Source organism: Carassius carassius, chromosome 3, assembly GCF_963082965.1.
Source record: "Carassius carassius chromosome 3, fCarCar2.1, whole genome shotgun sequence".
NCBI lineage: Eukaryota > Metazoa > Chordata > Actinopteri > Cypriniformes > Cyprinidae > Carassius > Carassius carassius.
Genome location: NC_081757.1, coordinates 45471457 through 45490408, shown reverse-complemented (window position 1 = coordinate 45490408; position 18952 = coordinate 45471457). Strand labels below are relative to the sequence as shown.

The 18952-nt window shown below is 41.5% G+C and overlaps 2 protein-coding genes across 2 annotated transcripts; both read right to left on the bottom strand.

The window, feature by feature from the left end:
• Positions 1-2248: 2248 nt before the first annotated feature.
• Positions 2249-5773, bottom strand: LOC132115492 (leucine rich adaptor protein 1-like). Its single transcript, XM_059524000.1, has 2 exons — positions 5451-5773; positions 2249-2579 (listed from the first exon to the last, which is right to left on the bottom strand). Exons 1-2 carry the CDS (start codon positions 5631-5633, stop codon positions 2250-2252), a joined length of 513 nt encoding a protein of 170 aa, XP_059379983.1. The 5' UTR covers positions 5634-5773; the 3' UTR covers position 2249.
• A 1930-nt stretch (positions 5774-7703) lies between these two features.
• Positions 7704-18139, bottom strand: tyrp1a (tyrosinase-related protein 1a). Its single transcript, XM_059540150.1, has 7 exons — positions 17543-18139; positions 16743-17065; positions 15670-15874; positions 14156-14323; positions 9210-9389; positions 8980-9126; positions 7704-8188 (listed from the first exon to the last, which is right to left on the bottom strand). The coding sequence occupies exons 1-7, from the start codon at positions 17907-17909 to the stop codon at positions 7998-8000; spliced, it is 1581 nt and encodes a 526-aa protein (XP_059396133.1). The 5' UTR covers positions 17910-18139; the 3' UTR covers positions 7704-7997.
• Positions 18140-18952: the final 813 nt, after the last annotated feature.

Sequence of the window (18952 nt, the reverse complement as noted above, 5' to 3'; positions counted from 1 at the left end):
CTGGTGGTTAACCGTGTCAAAAGCAGCGGACAGATCAAGCAGGATAAGTACTGAAGATTTGGATTACGCTCTTGCCAGTCTTAGGCCTTCAACAACTGAGAGCAAGGCCGTCTCAGCTGAATGTCCACTTCTGAAACCAGATTGGTTGCTGTCAAGGAGGTTGTTGTTTGTGAGAAATGCAGAGACTTGGTTGAACACAGCTCGTTCAAGTGTTTTTGCAATGAAAGGAAAAGGGGAAACTGGTCTGTAGTTCTCTAAAAGAGATGGATTGAGGTTGGGTTTCTTAAGTAGTGGAGTTAAATGATGAGGGAAAAACACCAGTGTGGAGGGATGTGTTAATGATGTGAGTGAGTACAACTGCAGGAGAAATGGCTTGAAGGAGATGAGATGGAATAGGATCAAGCGTGCAAGTAGTAGGGTGATTAGAAAGGATGAGTTTGCAACAGACTAAAACAGGCTAGCAGTGTGCAAAAATGTGTTAACATTGTGCTAAAATGCTAACAAAATGCTAAAACACGTTAGCATTGAGCTAAAACTGGATAGCAATTTGATAAAACATGTTAACAATGTTCTAAAATATGTAAAAATGCTAATATGCTAAAAAATGTTAACAGCATGCTAGCAATGTTAAGGCATGTCAACAGTGAGTTCTGGTCAGGTTTTGTCAAGCCAAGCCTCAGTTAATAAACCAGTGTAATAAACTCAGCATCAGATCTGTCTCTATCTCTGTTAGCGTGGGCTAGTGCTCGTGAACCGATGGATTCATGCAGACTGTGAATGACTCTCAATGAGACTTCAACACATTCTCGCTGTTCGTTTATCTCATCAAGACTGCGATCATCGCACTTCCAGTCAGCTATCCAGCATCTTGATCCTGTGTCATTGATCATCATGTATTTATTGTTCAGAGCCATGTTATGATGCGTACAGTGAAGCTCACTTCCAACTTGTGATTATGCAGTTTAATTTTACATTAAAACATTTTGTTAAAAGACTTTACATGCTTCAAAAAACACAGACAAAATAAGTCACAATGTATTATGACATTTACCCCAAAACAGTTGAAAATGAACATCATAAATTAGGAGTCTTCAATCCATCAAGCACACAACCAGAAACAAATGAAATAGCAGCACAAACAATTACATTTACACATTGACACAAAATACAACAAGAAGAAGCCACTGTGACAATACAGTTTACTCCACTGACTTGAAAACACCACAGATTCAAGAAAGAATGATCTGATTTCTGAAGAGTCAAACTGAACGAGTCAGTAAAGAGTTAAAGAGTCGCTAGCTTTGGCTTGAGCAGGAATTGCACTTTTGAAACATCACAAAAGGACTGTGAATCACATCAGCTCACACATAATCTGAGCACCGAGAGCTTTCAGTGGACACCACTGTAAACCTGTTAGGAGTTTAAGACATTAGCACTAGCGTGTGTGGTCAGTAATAATAATAATGTGGTCTTTAAAACCTGCAGAGGATTATTATTTATTCAGTCGTTGAGTCAGAATCCATCCTGCTTTTAAAGCAGCAGACGACTAACCTGCAGAGTGCTTATAATTAACAGCATGCTAATGTATGCAGGTGTGAACGTCTGTACAGTTATCATTAGCATTAGCATCACTCCTGCAGTGAACACACTGTTCTGGTGAAGGATTCGTGATGCGTTCACACGTTACTCCACAGACGTCCCAGCGTGGTCTGAACAGAAGCAGAGCTGGGATGTGTTTCTTCTCTGAAGTCTCTGAAACACAACACACATGGCACAAGACTCACAGGGTTTCCTGCAGCTGTCAATCACACGTTAAGACTTTTAAAGGTTTTTATTCAAGACTTCTGAAATGCTTCAAAGTTAGAGATTTATTTTATTTATTTTTTTCTCATTAAATCACTTCCTCAGAAGAGGGGGCGGGGTCAGCAGAGCTCATTAGCATATAAAGGGACAAGCACTGAAAGAGGGTGTTGTTTTACACCGCTTGTGAGGAATCTGAACCAAAGTATGCTATAGACTTCTCATTAAGACCCTAAAGAATCACATCAACTTGTGGAAAAGGGGCATCCAATGACCCCTTTTAGAAACATTTTAAAAAAGTCAAACCCAAACATCGATGACTTACAGAACAAAAACAACTTTAGAACAAGAAGTGTGAGCTAAATCAGTCGCAGCCGATTAACAAGGAGAATTTCTCAGCGCAATTGGTGATTGGTGTGGATCGGCGTCAGAAGTCTTTGTTATTAGCATCAGCCGAAGCAGTAGTACTCATCAGTTTCCACACGGGGCCGCAGCGGAGGTTTGGCGAGCGTGTCCTGCTCCGCGGGTGAGCGGCGGTCGAGCTCCTCGTCCTCGAGCGTGTCCAGATAACTGCCCAGCGAGATCCCGTCCAGTCCGTCACTGCAGGAGCCGCGCTCTGACTCCGCTCCGTCTGATAGGCTGCACAAGCTGTCCGTCACGCTGCCCCCGCGGCTGGCCCCGCCCCCGCGCTCCTCCAGCACCCAGCGGAGCGACTCGATGCCCTCGTTGATGGACAGCAGCTGACGCATCAGTGTGACATCGATGGAGCGCAGATGAGCCTGCGATCGAGACACACGTCAGAAACACTGCAACAGTATTATTACACTTTAAACATCTGTTTTCTGTGTGAATCTCTGTTAAAGTGTAATGTATTTCTGTGATGCTCCGCTGTATTTTCAGCATCATTCCTCCAGTCTTCAGTGTCACATGATCTTCAGAAATCAGAATAATATGATGATTTACTGCTCGAGAAACATTTCTGATTATCATCAGTGTTGAACACAGTTGTGCTGCACAATATTTCTGTGGAAACTGTGATTCGTTTTATTTTTCAGGATTCACAGATGAACAGAAAGTTCAGAAGAACAGCATTTATTTATGTCACACTATAAAATTTCTTTCCTGTCACAATTTTGATTAAACGAATGTATCCTTAATGAATAAAAGTACTATTTCTTTAAATACGTTTCATTTAGGGGTCTGCGATTCTGACAACAAATTACATCTCAGTATTTTCTGTGATTTAATCGATAACGATCACTAGATGATAATGAGTTATTGCTGATATGTTGAGGTGATCAGATCACAGCAGTGATAGAAATCAATCTTTTCCAACAAGTTTCATTTGATTCTTACCTTTTTATGCACACTTCACCTTTATAAAGCCTTCTTTTCTAAAAGTGTACATCATCTTTTGAGTCAATTTCTTACATTTAATCAGTCAATAAGAATAATAAGACATTTGGGATAGCGTTGCAAAAGGGTGGGGAAATTGTGGGATGTGCAGTGAAAATAATATCAAATGGCACACGGTTAATACGATTACGATATTATCACAGATGATATATATCACACACTCCTAGTTTCAGTACTTCAGGTCTGTTTAACTTCAAATAATGAGATAATGCACACTTTTGTGCACAGAAATTCAATGTTGTCCTTTAATACAAATTTCACATTTCTGCTTCCAAACCTTCACTGAGGAAATGAAACAATTTTCTGTGGTTTATAACGAAGAGTGCTGTTGATTCAGCTGAAATGGATCTGAACCTTGAACAGTTCTGTCAAATTAAAAGCATTTGAGTCAACAGTGTAATTGTGCATCACACACACACACACACACACACACACACACACTAATGGAAACACAATCCCCCGGCGCTCTAGTTAACCCAATCGCCCCACAGAGACTCAGTAATAATCTCATTATCTGAGACAACAGAGGAACAGATGAACAACAGTGAGGAAACACTGGAGACTCAAAGGAGTCAAACTGAATCATTTATGGTGATTCAACACAAGATCCTCTCGGATGAACTTGGTTTTGTTTGAAGCAGTCGGTGACACGATACAGTCGAAACATCTCAGCAAGGCAAATAAAGCCAATACAAAGAGGCAGATCTGCACGAGATTAGAGTCAGACGTGAACACGAGCGACTGAAACATGAACAGACCATAATACTGCCACTGTTCCCCACGGCAACAGACACGCTGTGTTACAGGAGCAGCCCAGCGATGAGGAACAGAACAAACCGTGAGGGAACTGTCCCTTTAAGAGCGATCAATGCTGACACAGTTTCACTGTCTGATGCTCTGATCAACACTGGGAGCTTGGGAAGATGTGAGGGTTCAAAGGTCACAGCCTGGGTGTGTGTCCTTTTATGGCATGTGAATGTGTGTGTGTGTGTGTGTCCATTTATGGCATGTGAATGTGTGTGTGTGTGTGTGTCCATTTATGGCATGTGAATGTGTGTGTGTGTGTGTGTGTCCATTTATGGCATGTGAATGTGTGTGTGTCCATTTATGGCATGTGAATGTGTGTGTGTGTGTCCATTTATGGCATGTGAATGTGTGTGTGTCCATTTATGGCATGTGAATGTGTGTGTGTGTGTCCATTTATGGCATGTGAATGTGTGTGTGTCCATTTATGGCATGTGAATGTGTGTGTGTGTGTGTGTGTGTGTGTGTGTGTGTGCGCGCGCTCCTGGGTTTGGTTTGACCTGACAATGCTCCTCCAGTCTCTCACAGTGGTCAGATTAACGTGTCTGTCTCTTTAACTGTGCGGTCAGGCCTGCAGAGGTCAACGACCTCGACAATAAATGTTTAATTTGGTACTGCCTCTAGAAACAACAGAAGACGCTTGAGTTCTCACTGTGTGAGTGTCGGGTATATTCTGGAAAACTGTTTCTCAGTCGGTAAAGCAGACTGTTACAGGTCTCTAGCAACACACGATGGTAACGCTCAAAGAGCACAGTGTTCTCGGTGTTCCTCAGCACTATATCAGAGAAAGAACCAGGTTTGAGAAGTAGAAGACGGGGAAACAGTTACATGATCGATTGAGGCTGTCGATGGTCGGTTAACTCAGTTTGAGAACAGCTGTGGATCAGCCGCTGATCTGGAGTCAGTGTTTGTGAGATCAGTCCTCAGACAAACAAGAACAAGACTAGACCTGAGAAACACGCACAGCACGTGACGAGACACCTCAGGAAAAAACACACGACCCCAGATCAGATCACTTCCGGTGTGTCTGAACTCTGCTGAACCGGTTCAGAAGTATAAACACATTAACCCGTGAGGAGAATCATGAGCCAGACTTCAAACCTATATTCACTGTTAGACACATGAACTTAGTGATTATAAACAGACGGTGCGTTATAAATGTCTGGTGATTATACTGAACGCGCGTATGAATTTAAACAGAGCAAACTGAGCGAAACGAACGCAACGAGTCGCTGGATCCGCCTAAACGACTCTTTTGATCGGTCTAAGCGACTCTTTTGGATCCGCCTAAACGACTCTTTTGGATCCGTCTAAGCGACTCTTTTGGATCCTTCTAAGCGACTCTTTTGGATCGGTGTAAACGACTCTTTTGGATCGGTCTAAGCGACTCTTCTGGATCGGTGTAAGCGACTCTTTGACCGCACACTCACCATCTGTTGCCGCAGGAAGCTGATCTTGTTGTGGAGCGTCTTTAGATCATCGGTTCGCTCGCGGGTTTCCGAGCCTCTGAACGGTTCGCCCGCGAATGAACGAATCAAACTTTCCGGAACTTTCCGACCCATCTTGTTCTCCACGTCTCTTAAGTCCGGCAGATCCTCCATCTTCATCCTCATTAATAATCCAGATCCTACCGGAGCATGACGTAAGACCCTCGGTGACACGGACCCGGATCTTCTGAGGCTCCGAATCGCGGGATTACTCCGGTAACGCGCGCGGATCCGCTCCTCGGATCTGACGCACGGGACGCGCGCACGCACAGGTGATAACCGCCCTCGTTTTCGTCATCACCAGGCGGCGCATGCGCAACACGCTCCTCGCGCGTTATTCAGGCACACTCCTCAACATGCTGATAAACAACCCCCCCGTGAACGCGCCCTGCTCTCTGTACTGCTGTGAACACTGTAGCGCTGTGATATGCTTCAGTGTGGTTATATTTTAAAGACATCTCTCAGTACAGAAGAATGTGTTCACCTGGTGAACAGCGTGGAACTCCTGCGCCATCTAGCGGTGAACCGAGGAACACCAGACCAGCGCTTCAACTATAAGAGTATCAGTCTGGAAACACTCTCTGAACACATTTAGATACACGCCAGACGTGTATTACAACAGTAGTTCTGTTAAATGGTGCACACACACACACACACACACACACACACACACACACACACACACAGGGACGTGCACAGACATTTTGAGGGGCAGGGGCTCAAGTGAAATAAAGGGCACTTCTCATAATTAGTTTTTTTTTTTTTTTTTTTTTTTACAAAAAAGTGTATATATATATATATATATATTAACGCAACTCTGACTTCCTTTTTAAAAAAAAATAATTTAAAAAGTTAATTAATTTTATCTTCCTCAAACTCACGCAATTGTTTCATTTTCAAAAGATGTCTACAAAATAATCAGTTCACAGAAACCATGGTCTCCTTAGTATTCATAGGTTTATAGAGCAGCAAAGGAAACCATTCCACAATCTGCATGTTTTGAACACATTTTCTATGCTACTAGTTTCAAGTATATATGAAGAGTTCAGATGCAAAAGCCTCTAAGTGCCATCTGAAATTTTCTTATGAGCTTTTTTTTTCAAGCTCGTATTTAAGTTCAGTAATTTAACTTAAATGACAATTAATAGGTAATTTTCATTGCCAGTAATGTGAAATAAGTGAACATAAACATACAAGCTTGATAAAAATGATCATTATTGAAGGAAATTTCAGATGGCACTTAGAGGATTTTTCATCTGAACTCTTCATATTTAGAATAACCTAAAAAACTGCATCAAACAGAGGGGCGTGTTTTACTAATAATTTGTTTATTTTTGCACAAGGCACTACATCGTTTTAATTATTTTGGTGTTATCAGAATACATAACACTTTAAAATTAAACTTACCAAAATAATTGAGTAAAAATTCAATAAAAGCCAATGTCATGTATGTATTTGTGGTGGTATGGAATACTATTTTATAAAGGTTTCGAGGAAATAAAAAAAAGTTAAATGACTTAAATAGTCAATTTATAAATATTGTTATTTTTAAAGTTTAATGTTAACTTATTTCTACTCAGTTTTATTTATTAATGTACCAGATGCAGTTACTCAGATTTACTACATTGTTTAGAGTGTATCCTCCATCTGTTTGCATCTGTAGATTTCTTCTAAATTCACCAGTTTAGATTTCTACATTTCAGGGGGAAAGACTCTTGATGTAAGTCAATAACTGGGGACGTTCTGTATGCAAATTAGGCGTCAACTAGTTAAAATGCGCACATTTGCATCTAATTGACAGGGAAACGCAGGTAAATAGGATAAACAAAATAACTAAAGCATATCACCTGGTGGTGATATATGCTTATTTTATTAACTTATTTTATTACATGGCTTGGTTGAATTCCAATGTAGAATGCGGTGTGTTATAACCAACAGACCGCTGTGCGGAGTCCGTTGCCATGATATATATATATATATATATTATAATTGTTATCATTTTTTTTTATGTGAACATTATGAAGTTGATGCACACTGGTGGTAGTTGAGGAGAGACCCCCCAAATGCTTGTAAAGAGCTTTGGGAGGTCAAATGTACACAGTAAAATGCTATATAAACGCTTCATTCACTCATTGAAGTATGAACAGCAGTGGAACAACAGCGTCATCTAGCGGTGAGAGGAAGAACGACATCACAAACAGTTTGTTGGTTTATTTCAATATTTCCATCATTAGACTTTAGATTATTCATAATTCAACTTTTTAAAATAAAGTCAAAAGATTGGTTTTTTTAAACACGTGTAATGAGATGCATAAAGTCAAACACATGATTTTTCACGACTATTTCAGAGTTATTAGGGGACAATACACTGTATGCAGTATTCAGAAAAAAGCACCTTTAAATACACATTTATATGAGCATAATTGTGTTTGTACCTGTCGCTCAGAAAGGTGTATGATAATATTTCACATGTTTATGCTGTATAAGTGTTTATACGACAGACTGAGTTTTGTTGTGGTCGTCATAGCGCTGATACTGGTCTCCTAGCAACGGCTGGCGTCCCTCAGTCCTGTTCGCGCGCAAACGAACCACACACGTGCTGGCGGCAAAAATAATCGCCACAACGAGGAGCGCGGCAACCACGGCAACAGTGACGATCTGTGTCGGTGTGAGTGGTCGAGCTGCGAGAGAGAGAGAGAGAGAGACACACATCAGCGGCTCTAAAACTACAAAACACAGCCCATGTTAACTGGTCATATTATTTAAAGGGTCATCGGATGCAACATGCTTTTTCTCAGTTCAAGCCGATCTCAGCTTCTTGTCTGTGTGACGTCATACAAACCCAGGCCCCTCCCACGATTGTTGATTGACACAAGTGTTTAACTTAGCTCCGCCCTGAGTGAGCTGTCATCAGTGTTTCAATGCTGGAGCAGATGTAGACAAGAATGACTCCTAAGTGTCGTCATTTATTCCCAAAATCTGAGCACCTGAAGACGCAGTGGATTACATTTGTCTTTGAAGGGAATGTCTAGCTAGATTTTTCTGTTAGCGTGAATCATTCATTGCGAATCACCAGACTCACCTACAGAAGAAGTAATTATGAATCTGTGCAAACCGCCTTTCCTAATACTGCCCTAATTAGCAAGTTTCACTATGAATGCAGCTAAAGTTTACCATCGCTCAGAAGAGAGGGGCGGAGCAAGCAGAGCTCATTAGCATTTAAAGGGACCCGCACCGAAACAGCTTGCTGATTTTGACATGGTAAAAAAGTGTTGTTTTACACTACTGTTGAGAAATGTTAACCAAGGTATGTTATAGACTTCTCATTAAGACCCTAAAGAATCATATCAGCTTGTGGAAAATGGGCATCCGATGACCCCTTTAAGTAATACTAATAATATTATGTAATGTAATATATAATTATATTATATATAATAATTATAATAATCAGAAGAAGAAGAATGCCACTGACCAGGCCACTCGGCCTCATAGGAGTATCCCAGGTTTTCAGCTGCCATCACAAACATCTCTGCGTTGGTCACCGGTGGCCAGAAGGGCACCATGTTGAACTCTCGGTTGTGTCCGATGGGTGTGTTTTCCAGCGGGTAGATGGAAGCATCTAGAGAGACACAACAGAATAGAATAGAATATACTTTATATACAAACACATGAAACACACTGAGTGGAGGGAGGCAGGTTTACCGGGAGTGTGTCTGCGCAGCCATTCGTCGAACACGGCGTCGGTGAAGGTGTGCAGCAGCACGAATATGGGGTCGTTGGGTGATAAGTGTGTCTGTCCACCCGTCCCATTCAGGAACAGGTGCGCAAGGTTGTGGAGGCTGCGGACCGCGGGGTCGTAGTTCCCCTGAGGAGCGCTGTAACCTGACCAAACAACAGCATACGTGATCAGACCACAGAAATCCGGCATGTACGGAAGGCCAAATGGTTCAAAAACACGAGAATTGTAACACATCCACAACATGTAAAATGTGTGTATTTAAAGATTGTTGGCGAATGGCGAATGTTGCCAAACAATGTTGATATTTGAAAGCACCAAACAAACTTTTTTATTAAAACAAACAATTTTATTAAAGATGTAATGCACAATCAGAGTCCAAAAACAGGCAAAGGTCAAAACACAGGCAATATGTCCACAACAAAGGCAACAGGGGAAAATCACAGGAAGGTAATGCAGCAAAGAGCAGCTTAACAAGACCAGGGGCCTGTTTCAATAAGGAGGTTCAACCAACTGTCAGGTAAAACTTGAACTCTGAGTTTGTCTGAATAGTCGTCTGAAAGTCGTCTACTTAAAGGTGCCATAGAATGCATTGATACAATATTTTAAATTGTTCTCTGATGTCTCCAGAGTCTGTATGTGAAGTTTTATCTCAAAATACCCCACATTACATATTTTATAGCCAAAACGCTCTGTTTATGTGCATGTCTCCTTTAAATGAATATGGCCTGGTGCTCCTGCCTCCCTTCCAGTGTTGCCAAGTCCTTGGAATTGAGATACTTTAACACTGTTGCCGCAGGTTGCTTTTCATGTCTATGGTAGGGTTTTGTTGTGAAAACCAGGCAACCCTGATTCCTTCTCAGAAGAGTGTGAGTTTCAAGAGCTCATGTTCGCAGGCAGACCGGTGACCGTGTTACTGACCTCACACATTGCTTCCAAACGCAATGTTTAACTACCACATTCCTATTCACAATAATTCTGGTAGCACATGAAGCATTAGTGAAAACAGGCTCTTTTGGAAAACAAAATATAATGCGTGATGCTTACTTTGTCTGGAGTCTGGAAGTTTGCGCACAAAGCGTTGGTATCGATCGCTCTTTCAGAAGCAATCTTTGCACAACTCCAGCACTGAACTGACTATCGTTTGTGAGGCAGTCAAGTCCGGTGTAAAATGTTAGCTCAAAGTATAGGAATTTATTTATTTTTTCAGGACATGTCCTAATTTGACAGCTGTCTACCTAATTACTGCTACTCCCTTCAACATCAGCTGATCGTTGGTCATTCGCTGTTTGTCAGTGGGAAAATACCTGGATTTCTCTGTCGACTACTGCTACTACAAGGTTTACTCCATGGGCAGCCTTTCAGTCGTCCCGGTGTGGTGACTCCTGTACCTCATTGCTGTGTCAGAGACATTTTTTTCTCATTATACTCGACAGTTTTGACATTCTCTGTTTGGCCAATGGCTAGCTCCAGCCGAACTCATTTGGCGACCGGCATGAGGCTTGATATCCCATCCTGCAGCTGCTGAATCTTAACAACCACACCGTGGTTCAAAATGCATTGCAGCCATTAAAGGACTTGAACTCCTGCGCTGACCATGTTACATCCACAGACGTTCAGTCAACATTAGTCTTATCATTTGAATGTCTTGCATTTAATTGTAAAGCTCCTTTCCCCATGACAATAGTTATCATTAACTGGCCTCCTAAACTAAACTCAGTGTGCATCTCAGAGATTCGTGACCTTCTTACAACTACCACTGGTAATATTTTTATACTTGGAGACTGAGTATTTGCAATTACTGGACTGTCTTAATCTACAACAACATGTTGATGTCCCAACACATTCTAGGGGACGCACATTGGATTTGGTAATCTCATACTCTGTTCCCATAACTAACCTTCTGGTGTATAATCTGGGTGTGTCTGACCATAAGGTATTTTCAATGGAGTTGCCACTCACATAATCAGAAAGATGAAACAATCCACTTGCACCCTGGACCCCTTTCCTACAGCCTTGGTGAAATCTAACCTTTGTGCCTTAAGTCCCCTGATTACTTAGGTATCACTCCCTACAGGCTGGTCATGTTGCACCTGAACTGAAAACTGCTGTCACCAGACCACACCTAAAAAAACTAAACAAACAAAAAAACACCTTAGATCCAGAAGTCCTTGCCATCTACAGGTCCATCTCTAACCTTCCATTCCTTACTAAAGTGTTGGAAAAAGTAGTTGCTGCACAACTTCAGACCGATTTAAAAACAAATGTTTGAGAAATTCCAGTCTGCTTTCTGCTCTAGCCACATCTCAGAGATATTTCTGGTGAGGGTCACAAATGACCTGCTGATGGCAGCAGACACTGGTTCTCCATCTCTTCTCATCCTTCTGGATTTGACTGCAGCATTCAACACTCTGGATCATAACTTACTTCTGTATCATTTATGTCACACCATCAGTCTCTCTGACGCTGTCTAAAACTGGGTTTCATCCTGCCTTGCTGGGAAAATAGAGTATGTTGCTTTGGGAGAGGCTAAATTCTTGACACACGATGTCACCTGTGGTGTCCCACAAGGCTCATTGCTCGGCCCCATTCTGTTTATACTGTATATGCTCCCTCTTCGTCATGTCATCAACTGGTATAGAATATAATTAAATTGCTATGCTGACGGCACTAAACTTTACCTCAAGACCAACTCATTCGCTTCTGCTGCCCTAGCATCTTCCACCTTGACTACCTGTCTGGAGGAGGTAAAGGCGTGGATGAGCCAAAATTTCCTGCAGTTGAACAGTTCAAAGACTGAAGCCATTCTAGTGGGCACCTCACACCAGGTCCAGACATCTGTCATTTCCAGCATCACCTTTTCTGGCCATAACATTCCACTCTTAACATCAGTTATCAATTTGGGTGTTAGAATGGACTCTCATCTCACCTTTGAGGCTCATGTTAAACATCTGTACCAAACTTCCTTTTTAAATTTTAGGAATATCACAAGACTTCATCCAATGCTCACTCTTGCAGATGTGGAAAAACTTGCCCATGCCTTTGTCTCCTCCAGGCTGTACTACTGTAATGCTCTCCTCATCGGGATCCCTGGCAAAAGCTTTCAGAAATTGCAGTACATTCAGAACAGTGCTGCTAGGTTCATGATGAGGATATGCAAATACAGAGGTGGAAAGTAACGAATTACATTTACTCGCGTTACTGTAATTGAGTAGCTTTTTTGTGTACTAATACTTTTTAAAGTAATTTTTTAAATCTGTAATTTTACTTTTACTTAAGTAGATTTTGTTTAAAGTATTGTACTTCGCTACATTTTAAAACACATTAATTACTGAGTAAAAAAAAAAACGCTCCCTGGAAACTACGTCAGTAAATAATGAGCAGGAGGGCAAACTGGCGCTAAAATCACAAGAAAGATGCAGACGGACAAAACAGGCGTTAGTGGTGCAGACACCGCTGAAAACGAAACCCCGTCATATTCTGAAGTTGAACTCGAAGGAAATGAAGTGAACCCCTGGCCATATGTATGCTCTATTATGCAGTGTAAGCTGTACTTGTCTAGGACAAACTAGCAGCTTATAAAATCTCGACAAGACATCAACCCTTCGCAAGAATGTAGAGGTAAGCTAAATAATTCGTTGCATTGGTGGTTAAAATGAAGCTTTGACATTTTAGCAAGAGGTTTTGCACAAATTAGCCAAAAAGACAGTGGTGAGGAGTGTGCTATATATATCGTCTGCAATAATATAATATTTTTTGTTTTAATGATGTGCGCGCGCATTTATAGTGCGTTCTTTCACTGTGTGATTCAGTCTCCTAAAATGCATTTAGAATGATCACAAAATTGAAGATATAGGGGCAGAAAATTCACATATTTATATAATTTCATATATTAAATCAAAATCACACAAAGAAGGCCGTCTTTTCCTCCAAAAATCATCATGAATATATCCATACATACATATATATAACAGTTCAGTAAACAAGTTAATTAAGAGACTTGCGTTTTAGACACCATATTGCCTGTTTTTGCTCTATTTCTACAACAGAAAATAATTCCAAACACAGCCACCAAAGCACAGTTTTGCGTCTCTGAGCAACGTGACAGTGTTTCGTTCCTGAATGAATCAACCGTTTAAATGATTCGGTTCAATCGCAATGACTCACTTATTAACAGTGACTTGCTGACACATACTGGCCATTTTAATTTCACATTTAAAGTATCTTTTGATTTTTTTAAATAATTAATTTCTTATCATTTCAAATGAGTATTCAACATTTTATGTCTTGTATATCAAAACATTATTCATGCATTTGTAACTGCAGGTTAAATGCATTCTTGTCCTGCACTAAACAGTGTAATACATCTAAATGCCACTTCCAATGAATCTTCTGCATTTCCTCTGCATTAAAAGATGAGTTTGTTGATACTGATTTGCCTAGTAACAGCCCAAATGTTTTATTATTCTAAATAACTGATTCCTTTAATTACAAACAACTAGTTTGAGATTAATAGACCTATCCCAGGGGTGTCAAACTCAGTTCCTGGAGGGCCGTAGCCCTAACCCTGCTCCAGCACACATATCATGTAGTTTTCAAATAAACCTAAATGATTAGATTAGCTGGATCAGGTGTGTTTAATTAGGGTTAAATCTAAACTGTGCAGGACTGTGGCCCTCCAGGAACTGAGTTTGACACCCTTGGCCTGTCCCATTTTTGACTCCCTCCCACTGTTAAAATGTAACTAAGTAATTTTTACTCTGAGTAAATTTTAAATGAGCTACGTTTTACTTTTACTTGAGTAGATTTTTAGACTGGTACTTTTACTTGTACTTAAGTAAAATTTCATTAATGTAATGGTACTTTTCATTTGGCCTTCCATAGTGCTGCTGCAGCTGAAAGCTTGCCTCACCCTCGATGGAGTTTCTGAAGCTGTCAGAGGAGGTGGAGTAGAAGGGTGGAGAGTCGAAGGCGGTCAGCTCCAAACACGCCGCCACGTCCTGCGGCTCGGGCAGCCGCTGCACCATGGGACGGGCCGTGTTACCGGCGGGGTTTCTGCGGATGGGATTGCTCTCCGAACCTAACAGACACACCAATCACACATTACAAGACTGACTGATCCCAGTAGAGCTGTACGATTAATCGATTCAAACACCCATGCAAACTAATGTCTAAATGACAACGATCCACCTGTGTCTTTTAAACCTTTGAAAAATCATTAGATATTGTTTGGTTCGAATGCATTAATGTCAATGGTAGCGATCAAAATTGAGCAAGTTAATAGTAACTGGTGTTTCAAATAACGTGTGTGTTGATTGCATCGTTTTGTCACTAGGTGATGACAGGTGACTGTTCAAAAAAACGTGCTGTCATTGAATCATTCATTCAAGAGATTTGTTCAAAAATGCTGATTCACCCAGTAATGAAACAAGTATTTATGAGTGATTCATCGAATCATTCATTCAAACCACTTTTCCATCATTTTTATATTAAAAATTGGTGTATTTAATATATTTTAAATACATATATTTAAATGTTTAATAGTTCATTATAATTTATTAAATACTTCTAAATAGACTGCAGCAATTAATGTTTTGTCAAACATTGTTTTGTTTAGTTCAGAATCATGATCTCTATTTGAGACAAAGAAATAATAATAATAATTGTTCTCAGTTCATCCAGAATCATTTAGCTTTACTTTACAATAAGATAAATACTGATATATCATCAACATACACTTAACATACTGAGGTTACAGGTTATATATATATATAGATATATATATATAGACGTGTGTGTGTGTGTGTGTATGTAATCTAAAGTACCGTATGTTCCTGGACATTTTAGAACATAAATTAGATAAATGTATTGGATAAAGCCAGATGAAAAACTGTATAAATCAGTGTGAATGAAACACGAGCAAACCTTCAGACTATAGAGAGGAATAAAACTGTAAAGTTGTGTTTGTAAGAGAGAGAGAGAAAAAAACTCTTTAAAAATTGTAATCTACAGATGCAAAAAAGATGAAGTCTTAAAAAAAAAGACATGCCATGGAAGCAAACTAGTCCTCAAAACTAAGCACTGCATGGAAACATGGATTCATTTAAAAATGAATAAAGCAGGATCTTGAGTTTGGTTCCATTCACATATAACATGATATAGCAGAATCCATCGAAGAGCAAAATACTATGCACTAAGCACCTTTTGCACTTTATAAGAATAAAAGAAGACTGCTAGTATCTCAGCATGTAATCCTTGTATTTGGATACATAGCAAACACATTTCAAGAATTGAGATGTTTTGCTCCTTGGTGGATTCTAACACGCTGGTTTTGCTTGTTGTGTCTTGCCTGTCAATAGTTTAGATGTGTTTAGTGTAAAACAAGGATCCTACAGTAGCAGCTGTAATGTGAGGCGGCTGTATTACTGTTGCAGATGGTTCCCAGCGTGTCGTACTCCTCCACGCTCTCACAGATCACCCTCCAGCGTGAGAAGATGGAGTTGGAGCTGATGGAGCTGGAGTCGAAGGAGCTGCGCGCACCCATCAGGTCATCTGTGCAGATGTCACACTCGCTGCCGCCGATGGCGAAGTCCCAGTACGGCAGAGCGAAGCTGGGATCTCCTAACATGACCTGAGAGAGACACATCACAGCACCAGATTCACCGCTGAGAAATCCTGATGCAGGAACATCATCTCATTCAGCTGACACAAATACATCTTTGATAAGTGTCCGCCCTGCTGATTGTTTTTTAATTTTTTTTTTCAACAATGCACTGCTAAACCTTTTAGGAATAGTTCACTCAAGATGTAATTTGCAGAAGATGTGCTCGTCCTCAGTTCATCCCAGATCAGGATGAGTTTATTTCTTCATCAGGTTTGGAGAAATGTAGCACTGCATCAGTGTCTCATCAATGGATGCTCTGCAGTGAATGGGTGCCGTCAGAATGAAAGTCCAAACAGCTGATAAAAACATCACAATTTCACACTTCCTCCAGTGAAAAAGTGCATCTGCTGTTGTCTCTCACAGATTTGTTTAGAGCTGTTTAATCACTGCTTGATCTGTGCAGATTTCTCTCCTGATTCAGACCAGAACACTTTTCAGAACAGCAAATCTTGATTTTTGGGTGAACTATTTCTTTGGAAACGGACAGAATCTGAAATCTGAACAGACTGAACTGGAGAGACACTCAAACTCAAACACACGGTGAACGCTTTATCTCTGGAGACAGACGAGTCTTTGTGTGAGATGTTAAAGAGGCTCATTACACACTTAATAACATTTTCTGCATAAAAAGGGTGGGATTTGTGTCTTTCTCTCCATTACTCTGATTCTCCTCACATATAATGGTTGTAAAGTGTGAAGATCGTGAATCATCCTGCACAAATGTGAGCAGCCACTGCTGTGTGTCTGAGATTATCAAAGCGTTACGAGATTGGAGTTGTTCAATCACATCTGAAGCCGTTGAGAAGGGAACTGTTTAATAATATGTGTGTGGCACCTGCATGTCTCTCTCCAGCTGCAGCAGATGGTAGCGGTGCCAGGTGAGGAACCCGGGGCCCTCGTGACTGAAGTCCACTCCGCCGAAGCTGTCCTGTCCGGCTCCGAGGAACGTCTTGCTGACCGAGTAATAGTGCGTCCACACGAACAGGTTATAGATGCTGATGTTCTCGAACTGCGTCGTGCTGTTGTCCGGTCCCAGGATCTCGGAGTAGCGGCGGGTCGCGATCACGATGTCCGGGTGCGGAGCGCGCTTGGCCTGATCGAGCGCGTTCACGAAGAAGCGCTTCTCGTCCGCGCTGAGCTGCATCACATTCCTCCTGACTGATACACACACACACACACACACACACACACACACACACACATACACACACACACACACACACACACATGGATATGATCAGATACCTGCTGAGAGCTGTCTCTGTTTCAGCCACGAGACGCATCTGAAGCTGGTAGATCATTCATTCATTTATTTGTCAGAATTACACATTTTAAGCGATATTCCAGACAGGGAGGCATACGAAATACAATATATAAATAGAAAATCAAATAAGAATAATTTTATAATTTATTATTTTATTTTACTTTATTTTTAAGAGGGGAAAAATAAGTTGTAGATTAATTAATAATATCTAATATTCATAAAATAGCCTATTAATAGATTCAGTTAATGCTGGTCTAGTCACGGGTTCACTAAAACTTCTGAACTTCCTGGTCAGTCTGATTAATCTGGTTGACCGCTTTAGTTTAGGTTAAGAAGACACTATGTGTGTGAGATAAAGAGAAAGTTCTGACCAACGGGCACGCGCTGCTCGCACGCGTCTCCGGTGAATCCGTGCGCGCAGCCGCCGCAGTCAAAGCCGCCGAAGTTCCCATTGCAGCGGCACGCGCGCGTGAAGAAGCGCCGCGGCCAGAGCTCGCGGTCGTCGCGCCCCTCATACGGGTATTGCGGGCCGTGTGCACGCGCATCCGCGCGCACGTCCACGCACCGCCCGCGCCCGGAGAGCGCGCCGCAGGGGTCACTCTCCAGAGCGGACGGGGACGGGCAGCACTGCGCGCTCCTGAGGCCCTCCGGCGTCACGCACGCCCGCGGGAACTGAGCACGAACGAGCCCCAGCGCGTGCACGAGCAGCAGCATTCCTCCGCAGGATCTCCGCAGCATCACTAAAACGGGCGTGAAATTTCAAAGCAATGAATAATATTCCAATAAATCTCCAGATCGCTTCAAAAACAGCAAATACCATCAAGTTTTCTCAGGAACAGTTCATAAATCAAACTTAATCAACGGTGTTCTGAATGGTCCAATTAAACTACAGCAGAAGTTCCCACATCGTCTCCAAAAACGAGCAGTGGGTCAGATCTGTAATTAGTCGGGTTATGCTCGCGAAAAGATCGGCGGAGGAGTTTAAATAGCGGCGGAGCGCGTGACCGCAGCTCTGATCCCCGCGTGACTGCGTCACATTCACGCGCCCCGAGCTGAGACTCAGAGCAAACCACACCGGTCTTTACAAGACACGAGACAGATCTTAATAAGGTGCTTTCTCAAGACCTGTCTTCAGAGCACAGCTCATCACTGTTTCATCAACACTGTCAGATGTTTAACATCCAGTCTTCAGCCTGACTCTCAGCTCAATTCAGAGTTATCTGTACAAAGCTTTTCACTAAAGCAGCTTTACAGAAGTTTATACATCATATTTAGTAGCTTATCTATATCAAGGTCCATATGGCAAAAAAATAAATAATAATAATAATAATATAAATAAATAAAAGGCATATTAGCAGCTAACAACACCAAGAAAACAAGTGTGTATGTATAAATTGGTTGTTTATTTATTGATTTATTTATTCTTAATTTGAGATTTTCTGTCAGACTGTGGTGATGATGGACCTGAAGCAGTCATCTCAATTCTCTCATGTTCAGCTGGTGGTCAGTAAAAAGGGACGTGACATACAGCCAAGTACAGTGACCCATACTCAGAATGTGTGCTCTGCATCTAACCCATCCAAAGTACACACACACACACACACACACACACACACACACACCGTGAACACACACCCGGAGCAGTGAACACACACACACACACACACACACCGTGAACACACACCCGGAGCAGTGAACACACACACACACACACACACACACACACACACACACACTGTGAACACACACCCGGAGCAGTGAACACACACACACACACACAC

Bases quoted from the DNA above. Each gene is read 5' to 3' on its own strand.
- LOC132115492 (XM_059524000.1), bottom strand. From the start codon at position 5,633: ATGAGGATGAAGATGGAGGATCTGCCGGACTTAAGAGACGTGGAGAAC. The intron at 2,580-5,450 runs GTGAGTGTGCGG...TCTCGATCGCAG, and splicing joins GCTTCCTGCGGCAACAGATG to GCTCATCTGCGCTCCATCGA.
- tyrp1a (XM_059540150.1), bottom strand. From the start codon at position 17,909: ATGCTGCGGAGATCCTGCGGAGGAATGCTGCTGCTCGTGCACGCGCTG. The intron at 17,066-17,542 runs GTCAGAACTTTC...TGTGTGTATCAG, and splicing joins CGAGCAGCGCGTGCCCGTTG to TCAGGAGGAATGTGATGCAG. The intron at 9,127-9,209 runs GTAAACCTGCCT...GTGTCTCTCTAG, and splicing joins GCTGCGCAGACACACTCCCG to ATGCTTCCATCTACCCGCTG.